The 16,889-nt window shown below is 61.1% G+C and overlaps 1 protein-coding gene across 3 annotated transcripts; it reads right to left on the bottom strand.

Moving 5' to 3' along the window:
- Positions 1–3,437: 3,437 nt before the first annotated feature.
- LOC132027135 (cytochrome P450 2W1) lies at positions 3,438–9,473 on the bottom strand. Of its 3 annotated transcripts, XM_059415910.1 has the most exons (9): positions 9,232–9,469; positions 7,647–7,809; positions 7,187–7,336; positions 6,958–7,115; positions 5,591–5,764; positions 5,101–5,239; positions 4,819–5,003; positions 4,476–4,617; positions 3,900–4,181 (listed from the first exon to the last, which is right to left on the bottom strand). In XM_059415910.1, the coding sequence occupies exons 1-9, from the start codon at positions 9,406–9,408 to the stop codon at positions 3,967–3,969; spliced, it is 1,503 nt and encodes a 500-aa protein (XP_059271893.1). In that variant the 5' UTR covers positions 9,409–9,469; the 3' UTR covers positions 3,900–3,966. The 3 variants fall into 3 exon arrangements, with proteins under 3 accessions (XP_059271894.1, XP_059271893.1, XP_059271895.1); XM_059415911.1 differs by lacking the exon at positions 4,476–4,617 and having other exon boundaries at positions 3,438–4,181; positions 9,232–9,473; XM_059415912.1 differs by lacking the exon at positions 7,187–7,336 and having other exon boundaries at positions 9,232–9,470.
- Between the last annotated feature and the right edge of the window lie 7,416 nt (positions 9,474–16,889).

The raw sequence follows: 16,889 nt of genomic DNA, 5'->3' as shown, positions 1-16,889 counted from the left end.
CCCAGGCCTGTGTGTAGACCCCTTATTCCAGGAGAGGCCTGGGGCCAGCCATGCTCCCCAGATGTGTCCCCTCCTCGTGGCATCCCCAGCTCAGGTTCTGCTGTGACTTCAGCTTCAGTTTCCGTGGAGCACCTGTGCTGAGGGACGCTGCTGAAGCACAGTAGGGCGTCAGGGTGCCCAGACCCAGGAGAGGCCCCAGCTGCTCCATGGGGACCCTCTTCTCACCCATAACCCAGACCCCTGGCCTCTGAGGGTCACCCTGCCCCACCTCCCACCCAACACCTGTACCTGATGGCACCCCCCCCCCATGGAAAGGGGACATGATCCACCACGCCCTGGGGGGCATTTGGCCCTGTCCCCCACCCATGGATGCAACTGGAATTCCAGTCACACACATGAGTATGCGTCCAGTTCTGGGTGGGAGCAACTGGCCCGACTCCTCTTTGGCCCAGGTGGCCTTGAGGACAGATAAGTCCTGACTCTGTAGTATCCATCAGGGGAGAACTCGAACACGGAAGCACTTTGGAAGCACGTGTCCATGTAGGTCTGTGAGTGCGTCAGCAGACCGGTGTGTGGGCTTCACAGCTCCACAGATGATCTGGGGACATGGACAGTCAGACTGCCAGCCTCACTAGGCCTGAGTTTGGAGGCATCCCGAAAATTGCACTGAGAACTGGACATACAAAGGAAGACCCATAGATACAAAGAAAGGGCAGATTTTTCTTACAGAATCAGGGTTGACTGATTAAGAGCCATGGCTCTGGGTTTCCTGGCAGCCAAGTTGAAAAGGGAAACACAATTGGTCCCAAGTCCTCAGTGTTTGTTACTGGATATGGTGGAGAGAGCAGGGTGCTCCCCAGTACCAGATTGGAGCACTTTCTGCCCTAAGAGCTCCTGTCTGAGCCTGAAGTGCTGTTCCCTCAAGGTCCCCCAGGCAGAAGGGCAGAGGGAGGTGACACAGACATGTCACCTGGACAAACTGTCGAGAGGCATCACTTGGTGTGGGTCCAGCCTCGGTTGCTGGGGGGTGCCAGTCGGAGATGGCCCTCTGATGAGGCCCCAGGACAGTGATATGGGAGGGCCTGGGGCCGCAGGGCCAGGAAACAACTTGACCGTGGCTGCTGATTTCCCGCCATCACCGCCCCCACTGGAAATGACCCAGATGCCCATCAGCAGCCGAACAGGAAACCGAAGTGAGCACCACTCACCCACAGAAGGGAAGAAGCCTGGATACAGGTCACAGAATGGCTCTGGGTGGGGGATGATGGACCACAAGGGCACACCGTTGACACCACTCAAACAACATCCTAGAGACAGTGGGCCAGCTCATCTGCGGTGACGGAACCCCCGGGGCAGGGGCCAGGCGGGCACTCGGGGCCAGGCGGGCACTCGGGCGCCAAGGTGGCTTGTCAGCTCCATAAAGCGAGGAGAAGGGAACAATATTCCCCAAACTGTGGCCTTGGCACATCTGGCGAGTTCCGGGTGGGGGGATTGCGAGGGGACCCTGAGATTGGGGGGCCCAGGGTTCCCCTGCAGAGGCTGGAGGGCTGTCCGAGGCCCTGCTCGCATCCCGAGCCCTGGACCGGGCTGAGTGAGGGTCCCGCACATACCAGCCCACAGGCCTAAGGGAGCCAAGCCGGGGGCACCTGCCATTGGGACCCTGGGAACCTCAGGTTCCCGTCACGGCCCAGGAGGGCACTGAGGTCACTGTGGGGATCTCCTGCCTGACGCCCACGCAGAGCCTCCCGCCCCGGGGAGGGGCCTCGAGCAACGTGTCTGTGGAGAGCTCCCACCAGGATCCACAGCTTCCACCTGGCAGAAAAGCTTCTCAGGTTTGTTCTTGGCAAATTAATCAACGAACCCTATTGGCTGCTTTGGAGAAAACTTAAGTCACCCAGGAAAGTGGTTCATTTTGACGCCTGTTCTTGTAAGTCAGGAGACGTGCAGCTTGGGTTCTGTATCCCGCCCCCGCCTGAAGCCCACCCACCTGGGAGGTGCCATGGGTCCCTCTCCTACACAGGGAGCAGCTTCTGGAAACAGTGTTGCAGCAGCACCAGATCTCCCACAGAGACAGGAGACCCTCAAACGCTAGTGTTTCCCCTGTTCTGGTTTTCTGCAGCCTCCCCCAGCAAGCCGCCCTGGAGCAGCCGAGTCTCCTCCACCCACAGCTTTTTGGAAGGGTTTCCACAGCCATTCTGAAATGTTCTGTGATGCTCTGAAGGATGTTTTCAGTTCTTTCACGGGGGTGAACTTCGGTCAGAGCCATTCTGTTTGCCCCGCGTGACCGCGGAGAGTAAAGTGGCCCAACCCTGCAGAGGTGCTCCCAGACCCTCCGTCAGTGTCAGAGGTGGCAGACAGACAGAAGGAATGCGACCACAGAACACACTCCTCACCCACTACCCAGCTTTTCCCAGAAGCAAAGTACACAGACCCCTCCCCAGAATAACCCCCTTCCCTTCCCCCGCAGGGGCCCATCATGAAAAGCGTCCGTCACGAAGAGACTCGCCCCCACTGCCCACCCCGGACACTGTTCCCCCGTGGGGACACAACCCGATCCTTATCCTTTCTCCCGTGGGGAGCACTCTGCGTGCACACAGCCTCGGGGACCCCCTTCTGCAGCTGCTCCAGGGATTGTCCTCATTCCTGGTTTGCCATGATGTCCCACCGTCATGTCCTCAGCCCCGCCCTCCGCCTATCCACCAGCTCCCTCTCAAGGTGTTCGTCCTCCCACAAAGAAAAACCTTTGAATTTAGAAAGCTAAGGCTTCCCTGTTGGGAAGGGTTGAGGGACAGACGAGGGATATGGGGGATCAGAAGGAACCAGGGAAAAGGCCCTGGGGCATGGCACTTCTCCTGTCCACCCTCTGTGCCCCCCGCTCAGAGCCTAGGTAGGGAAGGGTAACTAGGTGGCCCAGAGCCACCATGCAGCCAGGACAGGGCCAACCCTACCCCTCCAGGCTCCTAGGCCACCAACGGGTTGCCAGATACAAGACAGGATACCAGATAACGGGAAGTGTGTTGGTGCTGGGGTGGCCTATGGCGGCCCATGCTGGGGAGGACCCCGCAATGCACCCCGACCTGGCGTCTCTGGGCCCAGTCAGCAACAGCCCCCTGCCCAGAGGCCCTCTCCTGGGGGGCTTGGTACATCTTGGGCGTGGGGAAGAACAGAAGCTGGGCCTTGGGATCTGTGTCCCCACTTGCTTCAGGGTCATGTGAGGTTGATGGGGTCCAACATGAGGGGCCCCCAGTGTCCTCCCTGCAAACTCCTGCTCATCCTTCCTGCTCAGGCTCTGCTGTCACCCCTGCAGGGTCCCTGATCCTCTGGTGGCAGCTGTCCCTCGCTTGGTCCTGGCCCCACGGACAGAACACCTCCTGGACGTGGCCCCCCAGGAGCTGCAGGAACAGGGTGGGGTCTGCAGGGGACCCAGCGGCCCAGGGCCTGGCACAGCACAGACTGAGTGTGCTGGGAGCACGGGGCTCGGGCTGGCCTCTGGGTGGATGTCTCTCACACCCCAGCTGCCAGGGGCACCCCTGTGCCTGGTGGGTGCCTGGCCAATGCTGGCCCTGTGGAGAACTGGACGGGGGCAGCATGGAGGGGGCGTGGGGAGAGGAGGACACAGGGAACCCAAGGAGGCATGCATTGGTGTGTCGAGAGGGGGTGCTTCACCCCTGGGTTGTGAGGGCACCCTGAAGTACAGGTGGGGGCCTGGGTGCAGATAGAGGCAATGCTGATGCCCAAGGGGTCTGGGGGCAGAGGGCGGAGAGCGGGGAGCTCAGGGCAGGGAGGGGGCCCCAGCTGCCCTGGAAGACTGGAGGAGAAGGGCTAGAGATGCCTCTGGGCAAGGGGAGCTGGAAGGGGGCCGAGCCCCCGAAAGAAGAGGATCAGCCCAGGAGGGGCTTTCCGCCTGTCCATCCTTTATTTGTCCTGCATCCGTCCTCCACAGAGCACCCCAGGCTGGGACCTGGGTCAGAGCTGGTCTCCTGGGTAAGAGCCTCCGGACCTGGGCACCACACAGAGGGCCTGGGCTGGCGGCCGCATGGTGAAGGCCGGGGCAGGCGTGGTGTCCAGGGCAGTGGGGCTGAGGCCGGGCGGGGGCAGCAGGCGGTATCTGTGGAGGAGGCCGGCAAAGAGCAGGAACAGCTCCGACCTGGCCAGGCTCTCCCCCACGCAGACGCGGCGGCCTGCAGAGGAAACCAAGGTACAGGGTATGGGCTCCAGGCCTGCCCTTCACAGGGCTGTGCCAGGGAGCCCGGCCAGTTTCCTGGAGCGGAGGGAGAGGGGAAGCTCCGGGAGGGCAAGGGAGGGCTGGAGCGGGGGCGATCTGAGAGCAAGGTCTGCAGTAACTGGGACATGGCCAGCTCGGGGGACAGAGAGGCTGTGGGCAGCAGGAGGCCCAGCAGGCTTGACCCTGACCTTCCGAGTTTCCTGGGGTTGAGGGGCCCTGTGCTGTCCCCACCTGTGAGGGCTGTGGGTACCTGCAGAGAAAGGCAGGAAAGCGGCCCGCTTCACAAAGCGCCCCTTAGCATCCAGGAAATGGCCTGGGTTGAACTGGCGGGGTGTCTCCCACTGCATCTCGTCCAGGAGCACCGAGCTCAGCAGGGGGATCACAGGCGTGCCCTGTGGGCAGGCAGCAGGTGGATGGGGCCCGCACCCCTCCCCACAGGGGTGTGCACCAAGGGAGACGGTCCCCCCAGGAGGCCAGCCTGGTCTTCGAGATTCCCAGTTGGGCTCACCCTGACCCAGAGTAGAAAGGAGGAGGGAAGGAAGGGGGCGGGAGGGCCCTGCCCACCCATCAGGGTCCGGGAGGGGCATGCCCACCTTGGGGAGCAGGTAGCTGCCCAGCTGGGTGTCAGCCACCGTGCACCGCGGCACATGGGGCAAGAGGGTGATGAACCGCTGGACCTCATGCAGCACAGCATTGGTATAGGGCAGGGACCGCTGGTCCTCCAGCCGGGGGAGCCGCCCGGGCCCCAGCACACGGTCCAGCTCTGCCTGCACCCGGCCTGCGGGTGAGAGGTAGGGCCAGCATCTCTGGGCCTTGACGGACCCCCACCCACCCCGCAGGTGGCCGTGTCCTGGGAAGACAGGCTGGGAGCTCACCTTGCACACTCGGGTGCTTGCCCATCAGGAGGGCAGCCCACTGCAGCGTGGCTGACGTGGTCTCTGTACCGGCCATGACCATGTCCAGGGCACAGGCCACCATGTTGGCCTCGGCAAACAGGCCTTGGGGCTCTTTCCCCTGCAGAGGTGAGTTGGATGGGACTCAGCTGGAGGCTGGGCTCCATGGACCATCCACCCCGGACCCAGCTCTGGGCTCAAGAAAGGAGCATAAAACAGAACCTTGGCAGGAAAGCAGAGCCGAGTCTGCTGAGCACCTGCCACGTTCTGGGCTCCCTACATCCTTGCAGCCGCACCTGGAGGCAGGCACTACAAATGCCCCATTTCACAGATGGGGAGACCGAGGGGCCCTCAGCTTGGAGATGGAGGAGGTGGTGCAGGACCAGCATGGACCCCCTCCCCAATCCCACTTCTCCGGGGGGCCTCCCAGATGCCCCAGGCCTCTTAGGCGGTAGGGTGGGTCTGCCCACACCTGGCCCTGCTGAATCAAGGCGTCCATGTAGCTCTTCACAGGGCCTCCCCTGGGCTTGGGGGGCTGCCGCCCCTCCAGCAGGGTCCTCAGGATAGAGCGGACCTCCTCTATCTTCTGCAGGACAGGCTGGTGCAGCCGGAGGAGGGCCCCGAGCCAGGGGTAGATGTTGAATAGCTGAAGGCAGAGAGCAAGAAAGCAGGTGGGGTCAGGGTGCGGGCCCCACAAACCCCGCAGGTGTGTTCACCTGTCCAGGTCACCAGGTGCTGCCCCAGACTCCAGGCAGAAGTGCTAGATAGGTGCTGCCAGTGGCCACAAGAGGTCGCTGGCTCTGTGTGGGGTTGGGGGGTAGGGTAGGAGCCTGGCCTTCCTGGTGGGATTAGCAGCCCAGAGGCTTCCAAAAAACCCTCCCAGGTCAGGAAGGGGGTGCCGCAGGACAGGTGCTGGTTTCGCGCCTGCAGACAGCTATGATCATGCCCATCTCTGTCCACCAGAGCCAACAGGATTGTGGGGGCGGGGGGTGCCGCTCATTGAAGTCATTAAAACAAAGAAGAATTGGCAAACTGAAGAGCTTCAGCAGACCCCGCTGTGACCAGGTTGTCTGAGGGACCAGCACATGCCCGGCACGCAGATGTCCGTGGCTCTCCTGGTGCACTGTGACCGCTGGATGTCCCCTAGAGCATTAGTGATCCCTGGATGGATTACACAGGGCGCCTCTGTGATGAGGAACATTCTACTCCGAGCCCACGGCTCCGTTCTCCTGGGACTGGCCGTCCCGGCAAGGAGGTCAGGTCCTCCCGTCCAGAGGCTGTCAGAGGCCCCTAGGACAGGAGAGTGAGGACTGGAGACTCTGGCCAGCCCCTGCCTCACGCACATGACCGCGGGTCTATAAATACACGCACCGCGACCAGAGACATGTGCTCAGTGACCTATCGCGGAAACGGTCACGAAGGCCAACGTTTCACACTTTGAAAAAGAAATATGCCTGCTCCCAGGGGTTCTGAAAATGGGCAGGGCCTGTTTGCATCACTCCTGTGACACTGTGAAGGACCCACGTTGGGTGGAGTGTCCCTGGGTTCGAGGGCTGGGGGGCAAGGGGACATCGAGCCCCATATCCAGGGAAGAGACACTCAGTCCCCATCCCTACCTCGGAGCAGGTGCATCTGGGCCAATGGTCAGGTGTGGGAGGGGGCAGATGGGGACTCCTGCTCTACACCCTCATAGCCCAGAGGGCACAGAGGACTGGCCTGGGGTCACATGACCAGTGGGTGTCAGAAACAGGACAAGGTGCTGTTTTAGCAAGGTGGCAGCTCACCTCTCTCGGGCAGAGACCACCCCCTACTCTGAGACCAGGAGCAGCCACCTCTCACCTGCAGGCTGGGGGTCCCCAGGAGGACCATGACCTCATCGATAAGGCTCAACAGGGACACGAACACAGGATCCTGGTATTCAAACCGCCGGCCAAAGAGCAGCGCGAACGTGATGTTGGAGGGGGCCCAGCCCAGCAGAGCCAGGGGAAAGGGCTGGCCTGGAGTGGGAGGGAGACGGGCCTCAGGGGTGAGGGGACCCCCAGAGGGGGGTTCCCTGGCCCCCACTCACCTCTGTAGCCGTCCAGCTCCCCCATGAGGCACCTCAGCTCCTGCAGGACCTTGCTGGCTACGGGCCCCCTCCCCACACCCAGGCTGTGGAGGGTGCGCACAGTGAACTGGCGGGCAGCCCTCCAGCGTGCCCCGGATGAGAAGAAGATGCCTGCAGGCCAGACAAGTCGCCCATGAGCAACCCCGGGTGATGCAGGCAGGGAGCAAGGTCGGGGGACCTGGCTGGGGCCTCAGCCCCACACCTGAGCCTCTTCCCCCAGGAGCTGGCCTTGGTGAGCCACGCCCACTCATGGTGTGTCATGGTCCCCGGCCATAGGGACACTATGTCCCTCCCCAGGAGCCACGCTGGGCACACTCTCCTGCTGCTTGGAGAGGCAGACCCCCCCCGCCCAACGCTGGGGTCCAGGGACTCCTATGCTCAGCAGTCCTCTGCCCATTCCCTGCCCGCGCCGCACACCTACCCCCACCACCCTGGATGAGCTGGAAGATGGCGATGGGGGGCCGATCAGCCAGCTGCGGCCCGGTGCCCACCAGGGCCTCCCTCACAGCCTCGTAGCCAGCCAGCACCACCGTCTTCTGGCGCCCCAAGTGGACAGTGAACACTGGCCCGTACCGTTCGGAGAGCTGGTGGGGACAGGCAGGAATGAGCCAGCAGCCCTGCCCCCAGGCCCCCATGAGCACCCCCAGGCTGTGCCCACGCAGGGTGAACACGGCAGATTTGGAGGCAGGGCTGGCACAGGCAGGGTCTGTAGAAACTGGACCCACCGCAGGTGTGCACAAGCAAAGGCCTGGGAGCCCAAAGCAGGAGCTGGTCCCCGGGGGCAGTAACCTGCTGGACCCCACTGAGCCCCCTCCCCATCCATTCCTGGAAGACAGGGAGTGCTGCCGCTGGTGCTGGGTGTCTCCATCATGGTTTTCTTTTCCAGGGAAACAGCAGAGAGGTCTCCTTGGAACCCAAAGACGAGAAAGCAGGCAGTGAGAGCAGCTGTCTGCAGGGTGGTCTGTGCTAGAAGCCCAGGGGTCCTCACAGGGAGCAGAGGGTCTGTCCCCACTCCAACACCCCCCAGCATTGAAGCCCAGACAGACAGGAGCAAGGGGTGTCCAGACCTCCTGCGAGCCCTCCCGCCCAGTCTGGAGGCACAGAACCAGACTACGTGGCAACACGTAGTCTAACATCTGATGCCTCCGTGTGTGCCCATTCCCCTTCTGTGCCTTTACACATGGGGACACCGAGGCCCGGAGGCACGAAGTGAACTGCTGTCCATCACATGAAGCGAGGGACAAAGCCAGACCTGCCCTTCCTGTCCACACCCACTCCACTCCCCACACGCAGGGCAGTGGCCCCCAGGCCAGACACCAGGCACAGCCTAAGAACCCTGATGCCCCGGGTGCTTCCTGCAGCAGCTTCCCTGAGGGGCCAAGGCTGCAATCCTTTCCTCTCCACCCACATGCAGGGCTGGGGGTGGGGGGGCACCAGGAATCAGCAGTGCTTCTGGGGAAGGAGGGTGGAGTGGTGGTGGGAGCCATGGTTGCGGTGGGGGGCCAGGCCTGTACCTCTGCTTTACCTGCTGGGCCAGTGGTTCCTGGCTGCAGGGCAAGGCAGCCTGCCCACAGTCTAGCCTCCAGCCCAGGCTGGGAGCAGCCACACCGAACAGGCGCTCCCTACGCCCCAGGCACACCTGTGCGCTCATCCAGGTTCCTTTCCACGAGGGCCCTCTGCTGCATGGTACTACTCCCGGGAGCACCTGCCTCCTCCCCTCCCCTGCCCCCAATCTGGGCTCTTCTGTAGGTGCTCATCAAGTGCTTCCTCCTCCAGGAAGCCCACCTGACCTGACACTCCTGACGCCCTGCTCCTTAAATGGCCCATCTGGCCATTTAAGTGGGATGTCTTTCTCTTCTACAAGGCAGGGTGGGCACTTGGGCCTCTTGTGTCCCTGCCAGGTGAGCACCAGGCTGGGACACAGAACTACCCCCAAAGGGGTCCTGGAGCACATGCTCAGCTTCCCCTGAGATGGGGCTGGGCTACCCAGGACCCGCGTACCCTACCTCCATCAGTGACCGGTCCTGCTGTGACATACGCAGCAAGTGCAGGTTTCCAATGAGTGGGAGTGGGCGTGGCCCAGGGGGCCATCGAGGGGCTGGGGAGGGGGTGCGGGTGCAGGTTCGCAGCAGCCCCCAGAGCCCCAGAAGCAGCAGCAGGATCCCCAGGAGCAGCAGGGCCATGAGGACGGCAGGCGGCGGGGCCCCAGCTCCCCACCCTGTGCCTTATAGGCTGCTGGGAGGGCGTGCCAGCGCCTCACCCCCCCACCCCGAGAATGTGGACCGAGCAGTTTACAGGGGACAGTCAGGCAGCTTAAAGTGACAGACGTGTGTGGAATGTGGGGTCACATCTGTGGCAGGGGGCCAGGAGCTATCTGGGGGGTGGGCATCTAGACCTTGTCCTGGGGGCGTCTTTGTCCCTTGCCTGCTGGAGAGAACACACCACAGGGTCCAGTCTGCCCCTCCCGCAGGCCTCTGCCTCTGCCTCAGTCTCCCCATGAAAACCGGAGCTCATGGGGCCTTGGGATACAGGCCCAGCTCTGAGGGGAGTTCTGAGCCTCCCTCAGAAGGACCTGTGGGGTAGAAGGTCCGTGGAGACCCGGGGGGGTGGGGGATGAGCCAAGAGGTTCCGCACAGCAAATGCCTCCCATCGCAGGGCCCTCAGGGTCGCCTGCAGCGTCCGACGGCGAGCTTGCCCTGAGTGACAGCCTGCTCCCTGATGGCTTTGTGAGTGTGGTCACCTGGAGCGGGAGGCCCTGGCCAGTGCAGGGCGAGGCAGGGGGTGGCGGCTGGGTTTACGAGCCCCCCGTCTGTCTGTGTCACACTCCAGTCTCCTCACCCCCGGTGCCCCGACTGGGAGAGGAGGAGGCGCCCCGTGGAAAGGAGCTGTGAGGGGCGGGAGGGCTGCTGGCATCAGAAGTGGCTAGGCCTGCTCCGCGCCACCTGCCCCGACATGAGGTAGTGGGAACCCTGTCCCCACGTGGGGCCCCTCGCTGTGGGGCCCATCTCCGGGGTATGCCGTCCGTGCCCCTCCACAAAGCTCAGAGCCAAAGCAGCCTGACGGCCGCCACCCCTTTCCAGCCTCTACTTGCACACCTCCTGTGACGGGGTGCTCACTGTCTTGCGGGCAGACTGTCCCGTTGCATGGCTGGCGGCCGTGACGAGAGAGGACGGCTCTCTAACAGCTGTGTCTCCAGGTCATTTGGGCTGAGTGCCAGGTACCAAGGCCGCTACGAGGTGTGTGGGCTGTGGATCCTTGCGGCCCAGTAAAGTCCACTGAATTAATTCTGCCAGCATTTATTTAGCTCCTGTGTGTGCTAGGCTCCGCCCGTAGCTAGGGCTGCAGAAATGGGTGGTCTGGGGTCCAGAAAGGGCCCCCCAGCCCCGTGACAGAGACCCACGTGGCAGGGGCTTTGCCACTGAAAACACCTTGGGCATTGCTGCTGAGCATTCGAGTCACAAGGTGGAAGGGCGTTCCGGCCAAGCGAACAGGCTGTGCAGAGCCCAGAGCAGCAGCAAGTGAGGTGCTGGGTGGACAGCCGTGAGAGGAGGGACGGTGCAGTGTGGCCCAGCGCGCTATGGGGAGGGACTCGGGGTCCCTGGGGTGAGGTTTGAGGGTCAGTTCTTCCTCCTCCTTCAGGTCGGTGAGGCCTGGGTGCCTGTGAGCCACACTGGGCGTGAGGCCCACATCTCAGTGCCCCGGCCTGGGTGGCTGCAGAACAGGTGGGTCCCTGCAGGGTGCAGCTGCATGGGTGGAGGGGATTTTTCCAGAACTGGTTGGGCTCAGCCAGTTCCTGGTGTTTTACCTGCAAGACCCTTGAGGTACTCCCAACTGCTGGGAGGCGGGGGGTCACCCCCATTTCTCAAGAGAGGAAGTGGGACCCGGGTTTGAGTGGCTCACAGCACCCCCCAGCCTCTGGGTGCACTGGCGGTGAGGGGGATCAGGGTGGGGGGCCCCCCACAGCACCCAGCACGCGCTCTGTGGGCATCCCACCCCACGGGGTAGGAGTGTGGTGGTGAGGGGCGCAGACTTGAGAACCAGAGTCATCGGATTAGGTTCCTGACCCTACCCTCTGGGCTTCCCGACCCTCCTGGTATTTCCTGGGATTTCATGTGGATGGAGCCAGCTGTGTGTGACCACGGGAACATGCCCCCCCACACACACCCCATGCGCCAGGAGAGCTCTGTCCCATGGGCCAGGCCCAGGTGAGGCCAACCAGGCACCTGGAGCTTCTCAGGGCTGCAGCTGCCAATCCTGAATGGGGAACTAGCAGCTTGGCCAAGAATCTCTCCAGGTACCATGAGTGGGGAGGGTTCTTCCACATCCAGGTCCTAGAAAGATGAAGCAGTGAGACCCAGCGGGTTGTCCCCACCTCCCTAGCTGGTGGTTCTGCGGAGCCACGCTGCCCCACCTCTCTGCAGACAGGCCTCAGCTTGGGGCCTCAGGGAACCCACCTGGCAGGAGTCCTTTCCTGTAAATGCAGGTAGAGTTTATGCTTGTTCAAGTCCAGCCCTTTCAAGGTACGGTTCTGCAAGTTCTCACCAACTCCTGCAGTCATGTGACCACCCCCACGACCAATATAGAAACAGTCCCATCCCCCCCACCGATTCCCGCTTGGGAACCAGGAGTAATGATTCCTGGAAACTTTAGATAGAAGGTGAAACTGAATTTGCTCATCAGCTGACCCTAAAGTTGGGACTGTCTTGGATTGTTGGTGGGGCCCAGTGGAATCACAGACCCAGAAGGGAAGGAGGCCGTGGAGGTGAGCCAGAGCGAGGGCCTTGTGGGGGGTCCCGGGGGCTGGCCGGGCTGCCCCAGGGTGGCAGGGAGAGCCGTACTGGACTCTGACCTCGGGAACAAATTTGATGAACTTGGGTTTTCAAGCTTCAAGAAACCCTCATTAAAGGGTTAGAGGCCACAGCCTGTAACCTATGACCTGTGACCTAGCTTTTGAGTCACCTCAGAGGGGCCCTGAGGCTGCCCCAGGCCCAAGGGGAGGGGAACTGTACACAGAGGGGCAGGTTCTAGAAGAGTCTGTGGAAGACAGAGGCGGGGAGCACCTGTCCCATCTGCCCTCAGATTCGGCCCTTGTACCCTGGGGACGGGCTCAGGGTCCCTCCTCCCCAAGGGTGTGGCCTCTTCTGTGTGTCTCTGGTCCTGGGGTCTCGATGCTATAGACCTCATTGACACTGATGGTGCTGGCCAGGCCTTGGGAAGCCCCCTTCCCGCCACCCCCAGGCCACCTCTCCTCCAACTGCTCATCCAGGGCCCTTCCCCTCCTGGGCCCAAAACTGAAGCAACAACAAGTGTCCCTCCCACAGGTCCCTTCCTCGGCAACTTCTAGAAAGGACTGCTGCCCCCCTGGCTGGACCCTGCCCCCCAGCACTGGGGAGGGGTCCTGCGCAGGTCCCTGGCGGCCCCACCCCTCACCCCGGTGTGAGTCCTGAGGCTGCAGCCAAACCAAGAACCACAGCTGGGCCTCTGAAACTCCAGAAATACACCCATGGGCGGGACCAGAAGTCTGCACTGAGGTGTGGGCAGGCTGGCTCCCTGCGGGCTCTCGGGGAGGACCGGGCCTACCGCTCTGGCCTCACCCACCATGGCCCACAGTGGTCTCACCTGGAGACCCTTGCCTTGTGTGCACAGACCGCTGAGCGCATCTTTCATGGGTGCCACCTGTCCACGCCCCACAGCACCCAACAGGCTTTCTCGGCTGGAGGCATACGTGTGGCTGTTCATCCGTTCAGACAGACAACGGACACACACCCCGCTGGGGCTCCAGAGTCCACCAGGGGTCGTCTGTGAAGTGAGCCCCCTCCCCGCTAGGCGCCCCCGCCTCACTCATGCGTCCTCCCAGAGGCTCTTGGCATCTGCGTGTGCCTGCTTTTGCTGTGTTTGTAACTGTATTCACACAGCTGGTGTCCAAGGGCGCCGTTGGACGAGTTCTCGTACGCGCGCAGCCGCAGAGCCTTTGCCACATACCAGACCGTGAGCATCCCGTCTGCCCTGAGTCTCCTCCTCCCTTGTCTCCCTCCCTTTGTTCAATTGCCTTTTATTCTTTCAGTGACCATGTGGCCGGATCAGACCCCGGACGGGTGCCTCGTCTCCTCTCTGCCATTCTGTCTCAGTTGAAAACATTCCACTCAAAATACCTGCGTGCCCAGTTGCAAGGGATACACTGGGTAATATAGGTTCCCAGCACCAGAATCCCTGAGCCTAGGGGCTGCCCCTCATTAGATGCTGGCCAATGTTCCCTCCGGGCCTGGTGGGGCATCATACTATTGTCCCATGGGCAGCCTGGATCTCCCCACCACCACCCCCGTGAAGGGCATCTGAAGGGCCCTTGCCTCATTGGCTCCCCACCCCTCCCCATGCTGATGCTGGGTCAGGGTCCGCTGGGCTTCCACTCTGCCCCCTCTCGTCTCTGCTCACCCCTCCAGTCAAGGGCAGCTCAATAATTTTCTCAGCATAAAGATCATCTTACAAACTTGAGACTCCTGAACATTGGGGCCCTGCCCACACCTTCTGAGCTCCAACCACCTATGGGGACTTTCTTTCATGTCTCATGGCTTCCGCACCCAACCTTTCTGTGCCATGTGGGACTCTTTGTAGGGGGACAATAACCCCAAAATGGCTGGAGTGTTGTACTGGGTGGAATGGCCTCCCTCCTCCCCAATTCATGTCTCCCTACAACACCAGAATGGGCCCATATTTGGAAATGGAGTCTTTGGAGAGGTAATCAAGTTTAGATTAGGATTAGGGTAGCCCTAAGTCCAGTGACGGATGTCCTTATAAAAGGTAGCAAAGTAGAGGACACAGACACAGAGAAATTCAGGGGAACTTAGAGTTCGAGAGGGAGGGTATGGCCCCAAGCAAGGAAGGTGGGGCCACCAGGAGTTGGACGAGGCAGGAAGGATGCCCCTCCCCAAGCGCCCCCAGAGAGAGCATGGCCCTGCCTGCCCCAGGTTCAGCCCTCTGGCCTCGCTGGTGGGAGAGAACATGTTCCTGCCCTCAAGCCAGACATTCACATGTAGGAAACAGAAAAGCTGCAAATGATTGTTTTTCCTGTAAAAATGCAAATCATTTCTGTCTGGCAGAAAAGATAATACCAAAGGTCACGGTTTATTGCCCTGTGAGCTATTAACCTGTTGTAGGTCCAGTTTAGCAACACGACTCCGGCAGCCTTACTGTTCCTCCGACCAGCTGTGGCTGTGTTGGGGTTGGGCGCCCTTCGCAGAACCAGCTTTGCCATCTGGCCAAACTCCTCCATCCTGAGCGTTAAATGAAACTAACACATGTGCAGCTTCTATTTCTCTGAGAACCACGTTTTCAACCTTTTGAAAAATAGACTTTTGCAGCAGAATTATCAAAGTGGAAAGATCTGCGATGTCTCGTTTCAGGCAAGATTCGATCTAGGGGCTGTCTTCAAGCCGGAGTATCTCAGCCTGAGGTTGAGTGCCCCCAACTGATGCCGGTCAGGTCATCTCCACCAAGGCTGGCCCACGCTGCAAGTTCTTGGCAGAGCCAGTGGTCTCTGTTTTACACCACTGAGCTGGGGATGTTTGTTACACGGTGCTGGGTAGCTTGTACACTGGCTGCGTCCCTTTGGACATGGTTCTCTCCATGAGAGGTGAGGGCTAAGTACCCCTGCCTAACCGGGTTCATCCTCCAAATGCTGAACTAACTGAATTCTGCTGTATGCCCAGCACTGTTCCAGAGGCCTCATGCCAACAGCTTGACACTGAAGAGGGTTTCCAGAAACATCAGTTCTTCCCCCACTTCTTGTATCTGAGCACCACAGATGGAAATCCTGTCCTCTCCCAGCCAAACATCTCATATAAAGCAGTAATCATTTGCCAGGTACAGACGTGTCTATTAAAAGCTGTCTGTCACTTCTGGGTCAGCAGGCCTCCAATGCTTCATTGGTCCCTCAGGGCTGCTGGACAGAGAGGCTGCAGGCAACCTTGGGGGGCAGGGCTGTCCTCTTTACTGCTGAGTGGTATGATCTAGTCAAGTGGAAAAGTGCTATTTGCTGGGTAATAAAAGTGTCTTTTGTTCACTGCTCTGGAAACATATTAATGAATAACCCAGTATGTGGCCCCTGGTTCCAGCTGCCTAAAACGGTCATTTATTTGACAAGATCAAGGTGCAGTTTTCCTTTTGTAGTTTTTAGTGGCCCCAGAACACTAGGCTGACCAAGTTCTCAACAATGGCAATGGGCTTTCCCTGTGGACCCCCACCAGCCCTGGCAGCATCAGGGTCAGCTCCATGCTGGCCCTGGACACACAGCTGAATGCAGCCTCAGGCACAGAGACCCAGTGGTGGACACCGCAGAGGGGCAGGCATGCTGGGAGGGAGCTGGAGGCCTTCCGGAGACTTTGAGGAGGGGGCAGGCACTATTCTGCAAGGCCCCTGAGTTACAGAAAGTGCTCCTAGTCCTGACAGTAGAAGGAGGCACAGTGCTGGACCATGTCAGGAACTGGGGGTGGGGGGAGGCAGGGAGCTGGTGAGCCCAGTTCTAGGGCCCAGTACGTGGTTGGCATTGGGGTGGCAGGGATGCAGGTTCACAGAGCACAGGTGCGCTGGGAGGGCAGTGATTCTCTTCCTCCCCCCAGATGAAATCCAGAGTCCCATTTTTGGAAGGAGGGGTGGTTGCCCCGGGGAACGGGGCTGGGAGGAGGCTCTGCATGGAAAGCTGGGGTCTCCACGGAGCCCTTTTGTTGTTGTTGTTCTTGTTGCTGTGATAATAGTAATAAGTGACCGTCAGAACCCTAACTATTCCTGATGCTCTTAGAGTTCCTTATAGGTGGAGCCGCCCCCCTTGCCCCCCATGAATGCATAGCTGAAGACCTAACCCCCATCACCTTAGGTGACCTTTTTTGGAAATAGCGCCCTTGCAGATGTAATTAGTCACCATGAAGTCGTTAGGGTGCGCCCACCCAATCTGGCTGGTGTCCTTGCAAGCAGAGGACATATGGACACAGACACACGGAGTAGGGGGGCCGGCACGGGAGGGTGAATGTAGAGACCGGGTGTGCGCAGGCGCTGAAGAGTCCTCGGACTGCCGATGACCAGGCGCAGCTGGGGCGCAGCCTGAAACCGGGTGTCCTCAGAGCCTTCAGGAGGAGCCAGCCCGACCAACATGTCCGTCTCAGACGTCGGGCCTCCAGAGCCCAGAGCAATCACACTTCTGTTGCTGGAGCTGCCCGGTGTGGGACGCTGTGTCGTAGTGGCCCTCGCTCCTTCCTGCTCAGCAGGTAGGCCCTGCGGACCCCTGGGGATGCAGAGGGGCCGCATAGCCTGCTGGGACCCTGCCAGCGCACCTGCTCTGGGCTTCCTGCGGGCTCAAGCTATGTGTCTTTGAGCTAACAGCGGAGCCTCTCTGGACTTCCGTCACCTCGTCATAAGATGACGGCTGGCCTCTACCAGTGTGTCTCGGCGAACGTCCGACAGAAGGAGACTGCCAAAGACTGGGCAAAGCCGCCAGATCAGGGCCTTTCTGAGCCCGGCTGGGGCGGGGCCTCTGGCGTGGGGGCGGAGCCCTATCTGTAAGGGGTGGGGCCTGCGAGGCGGGGCGGGGCCTGTCGCGGCCCGGGGACTGGTCCCAGCGGCGGGGAGGGGCCTTCGAGGCGGGGGCGTGGCTTGAGACGTAGGGGCGGGACAC

The sequence above is a fragment of the Mustela nigripes genome, chromosome 11, assembly GCF_022355385.1.
Source record: "Mustela nigripes isolate SB6536 chromosome 11, MUSNIG.SB6536, whole genome shotgun sequence".
NCBI lineage: Eukaryota > Metazoa > Chordata > Mammalia > Carnivora > Mustelidae > Mustela > Mustela nigripes.
Note: the sequence above shows the minus strand (reverse complement) of the source record. Positions and strands in the feature narration are given on the sequence as shown.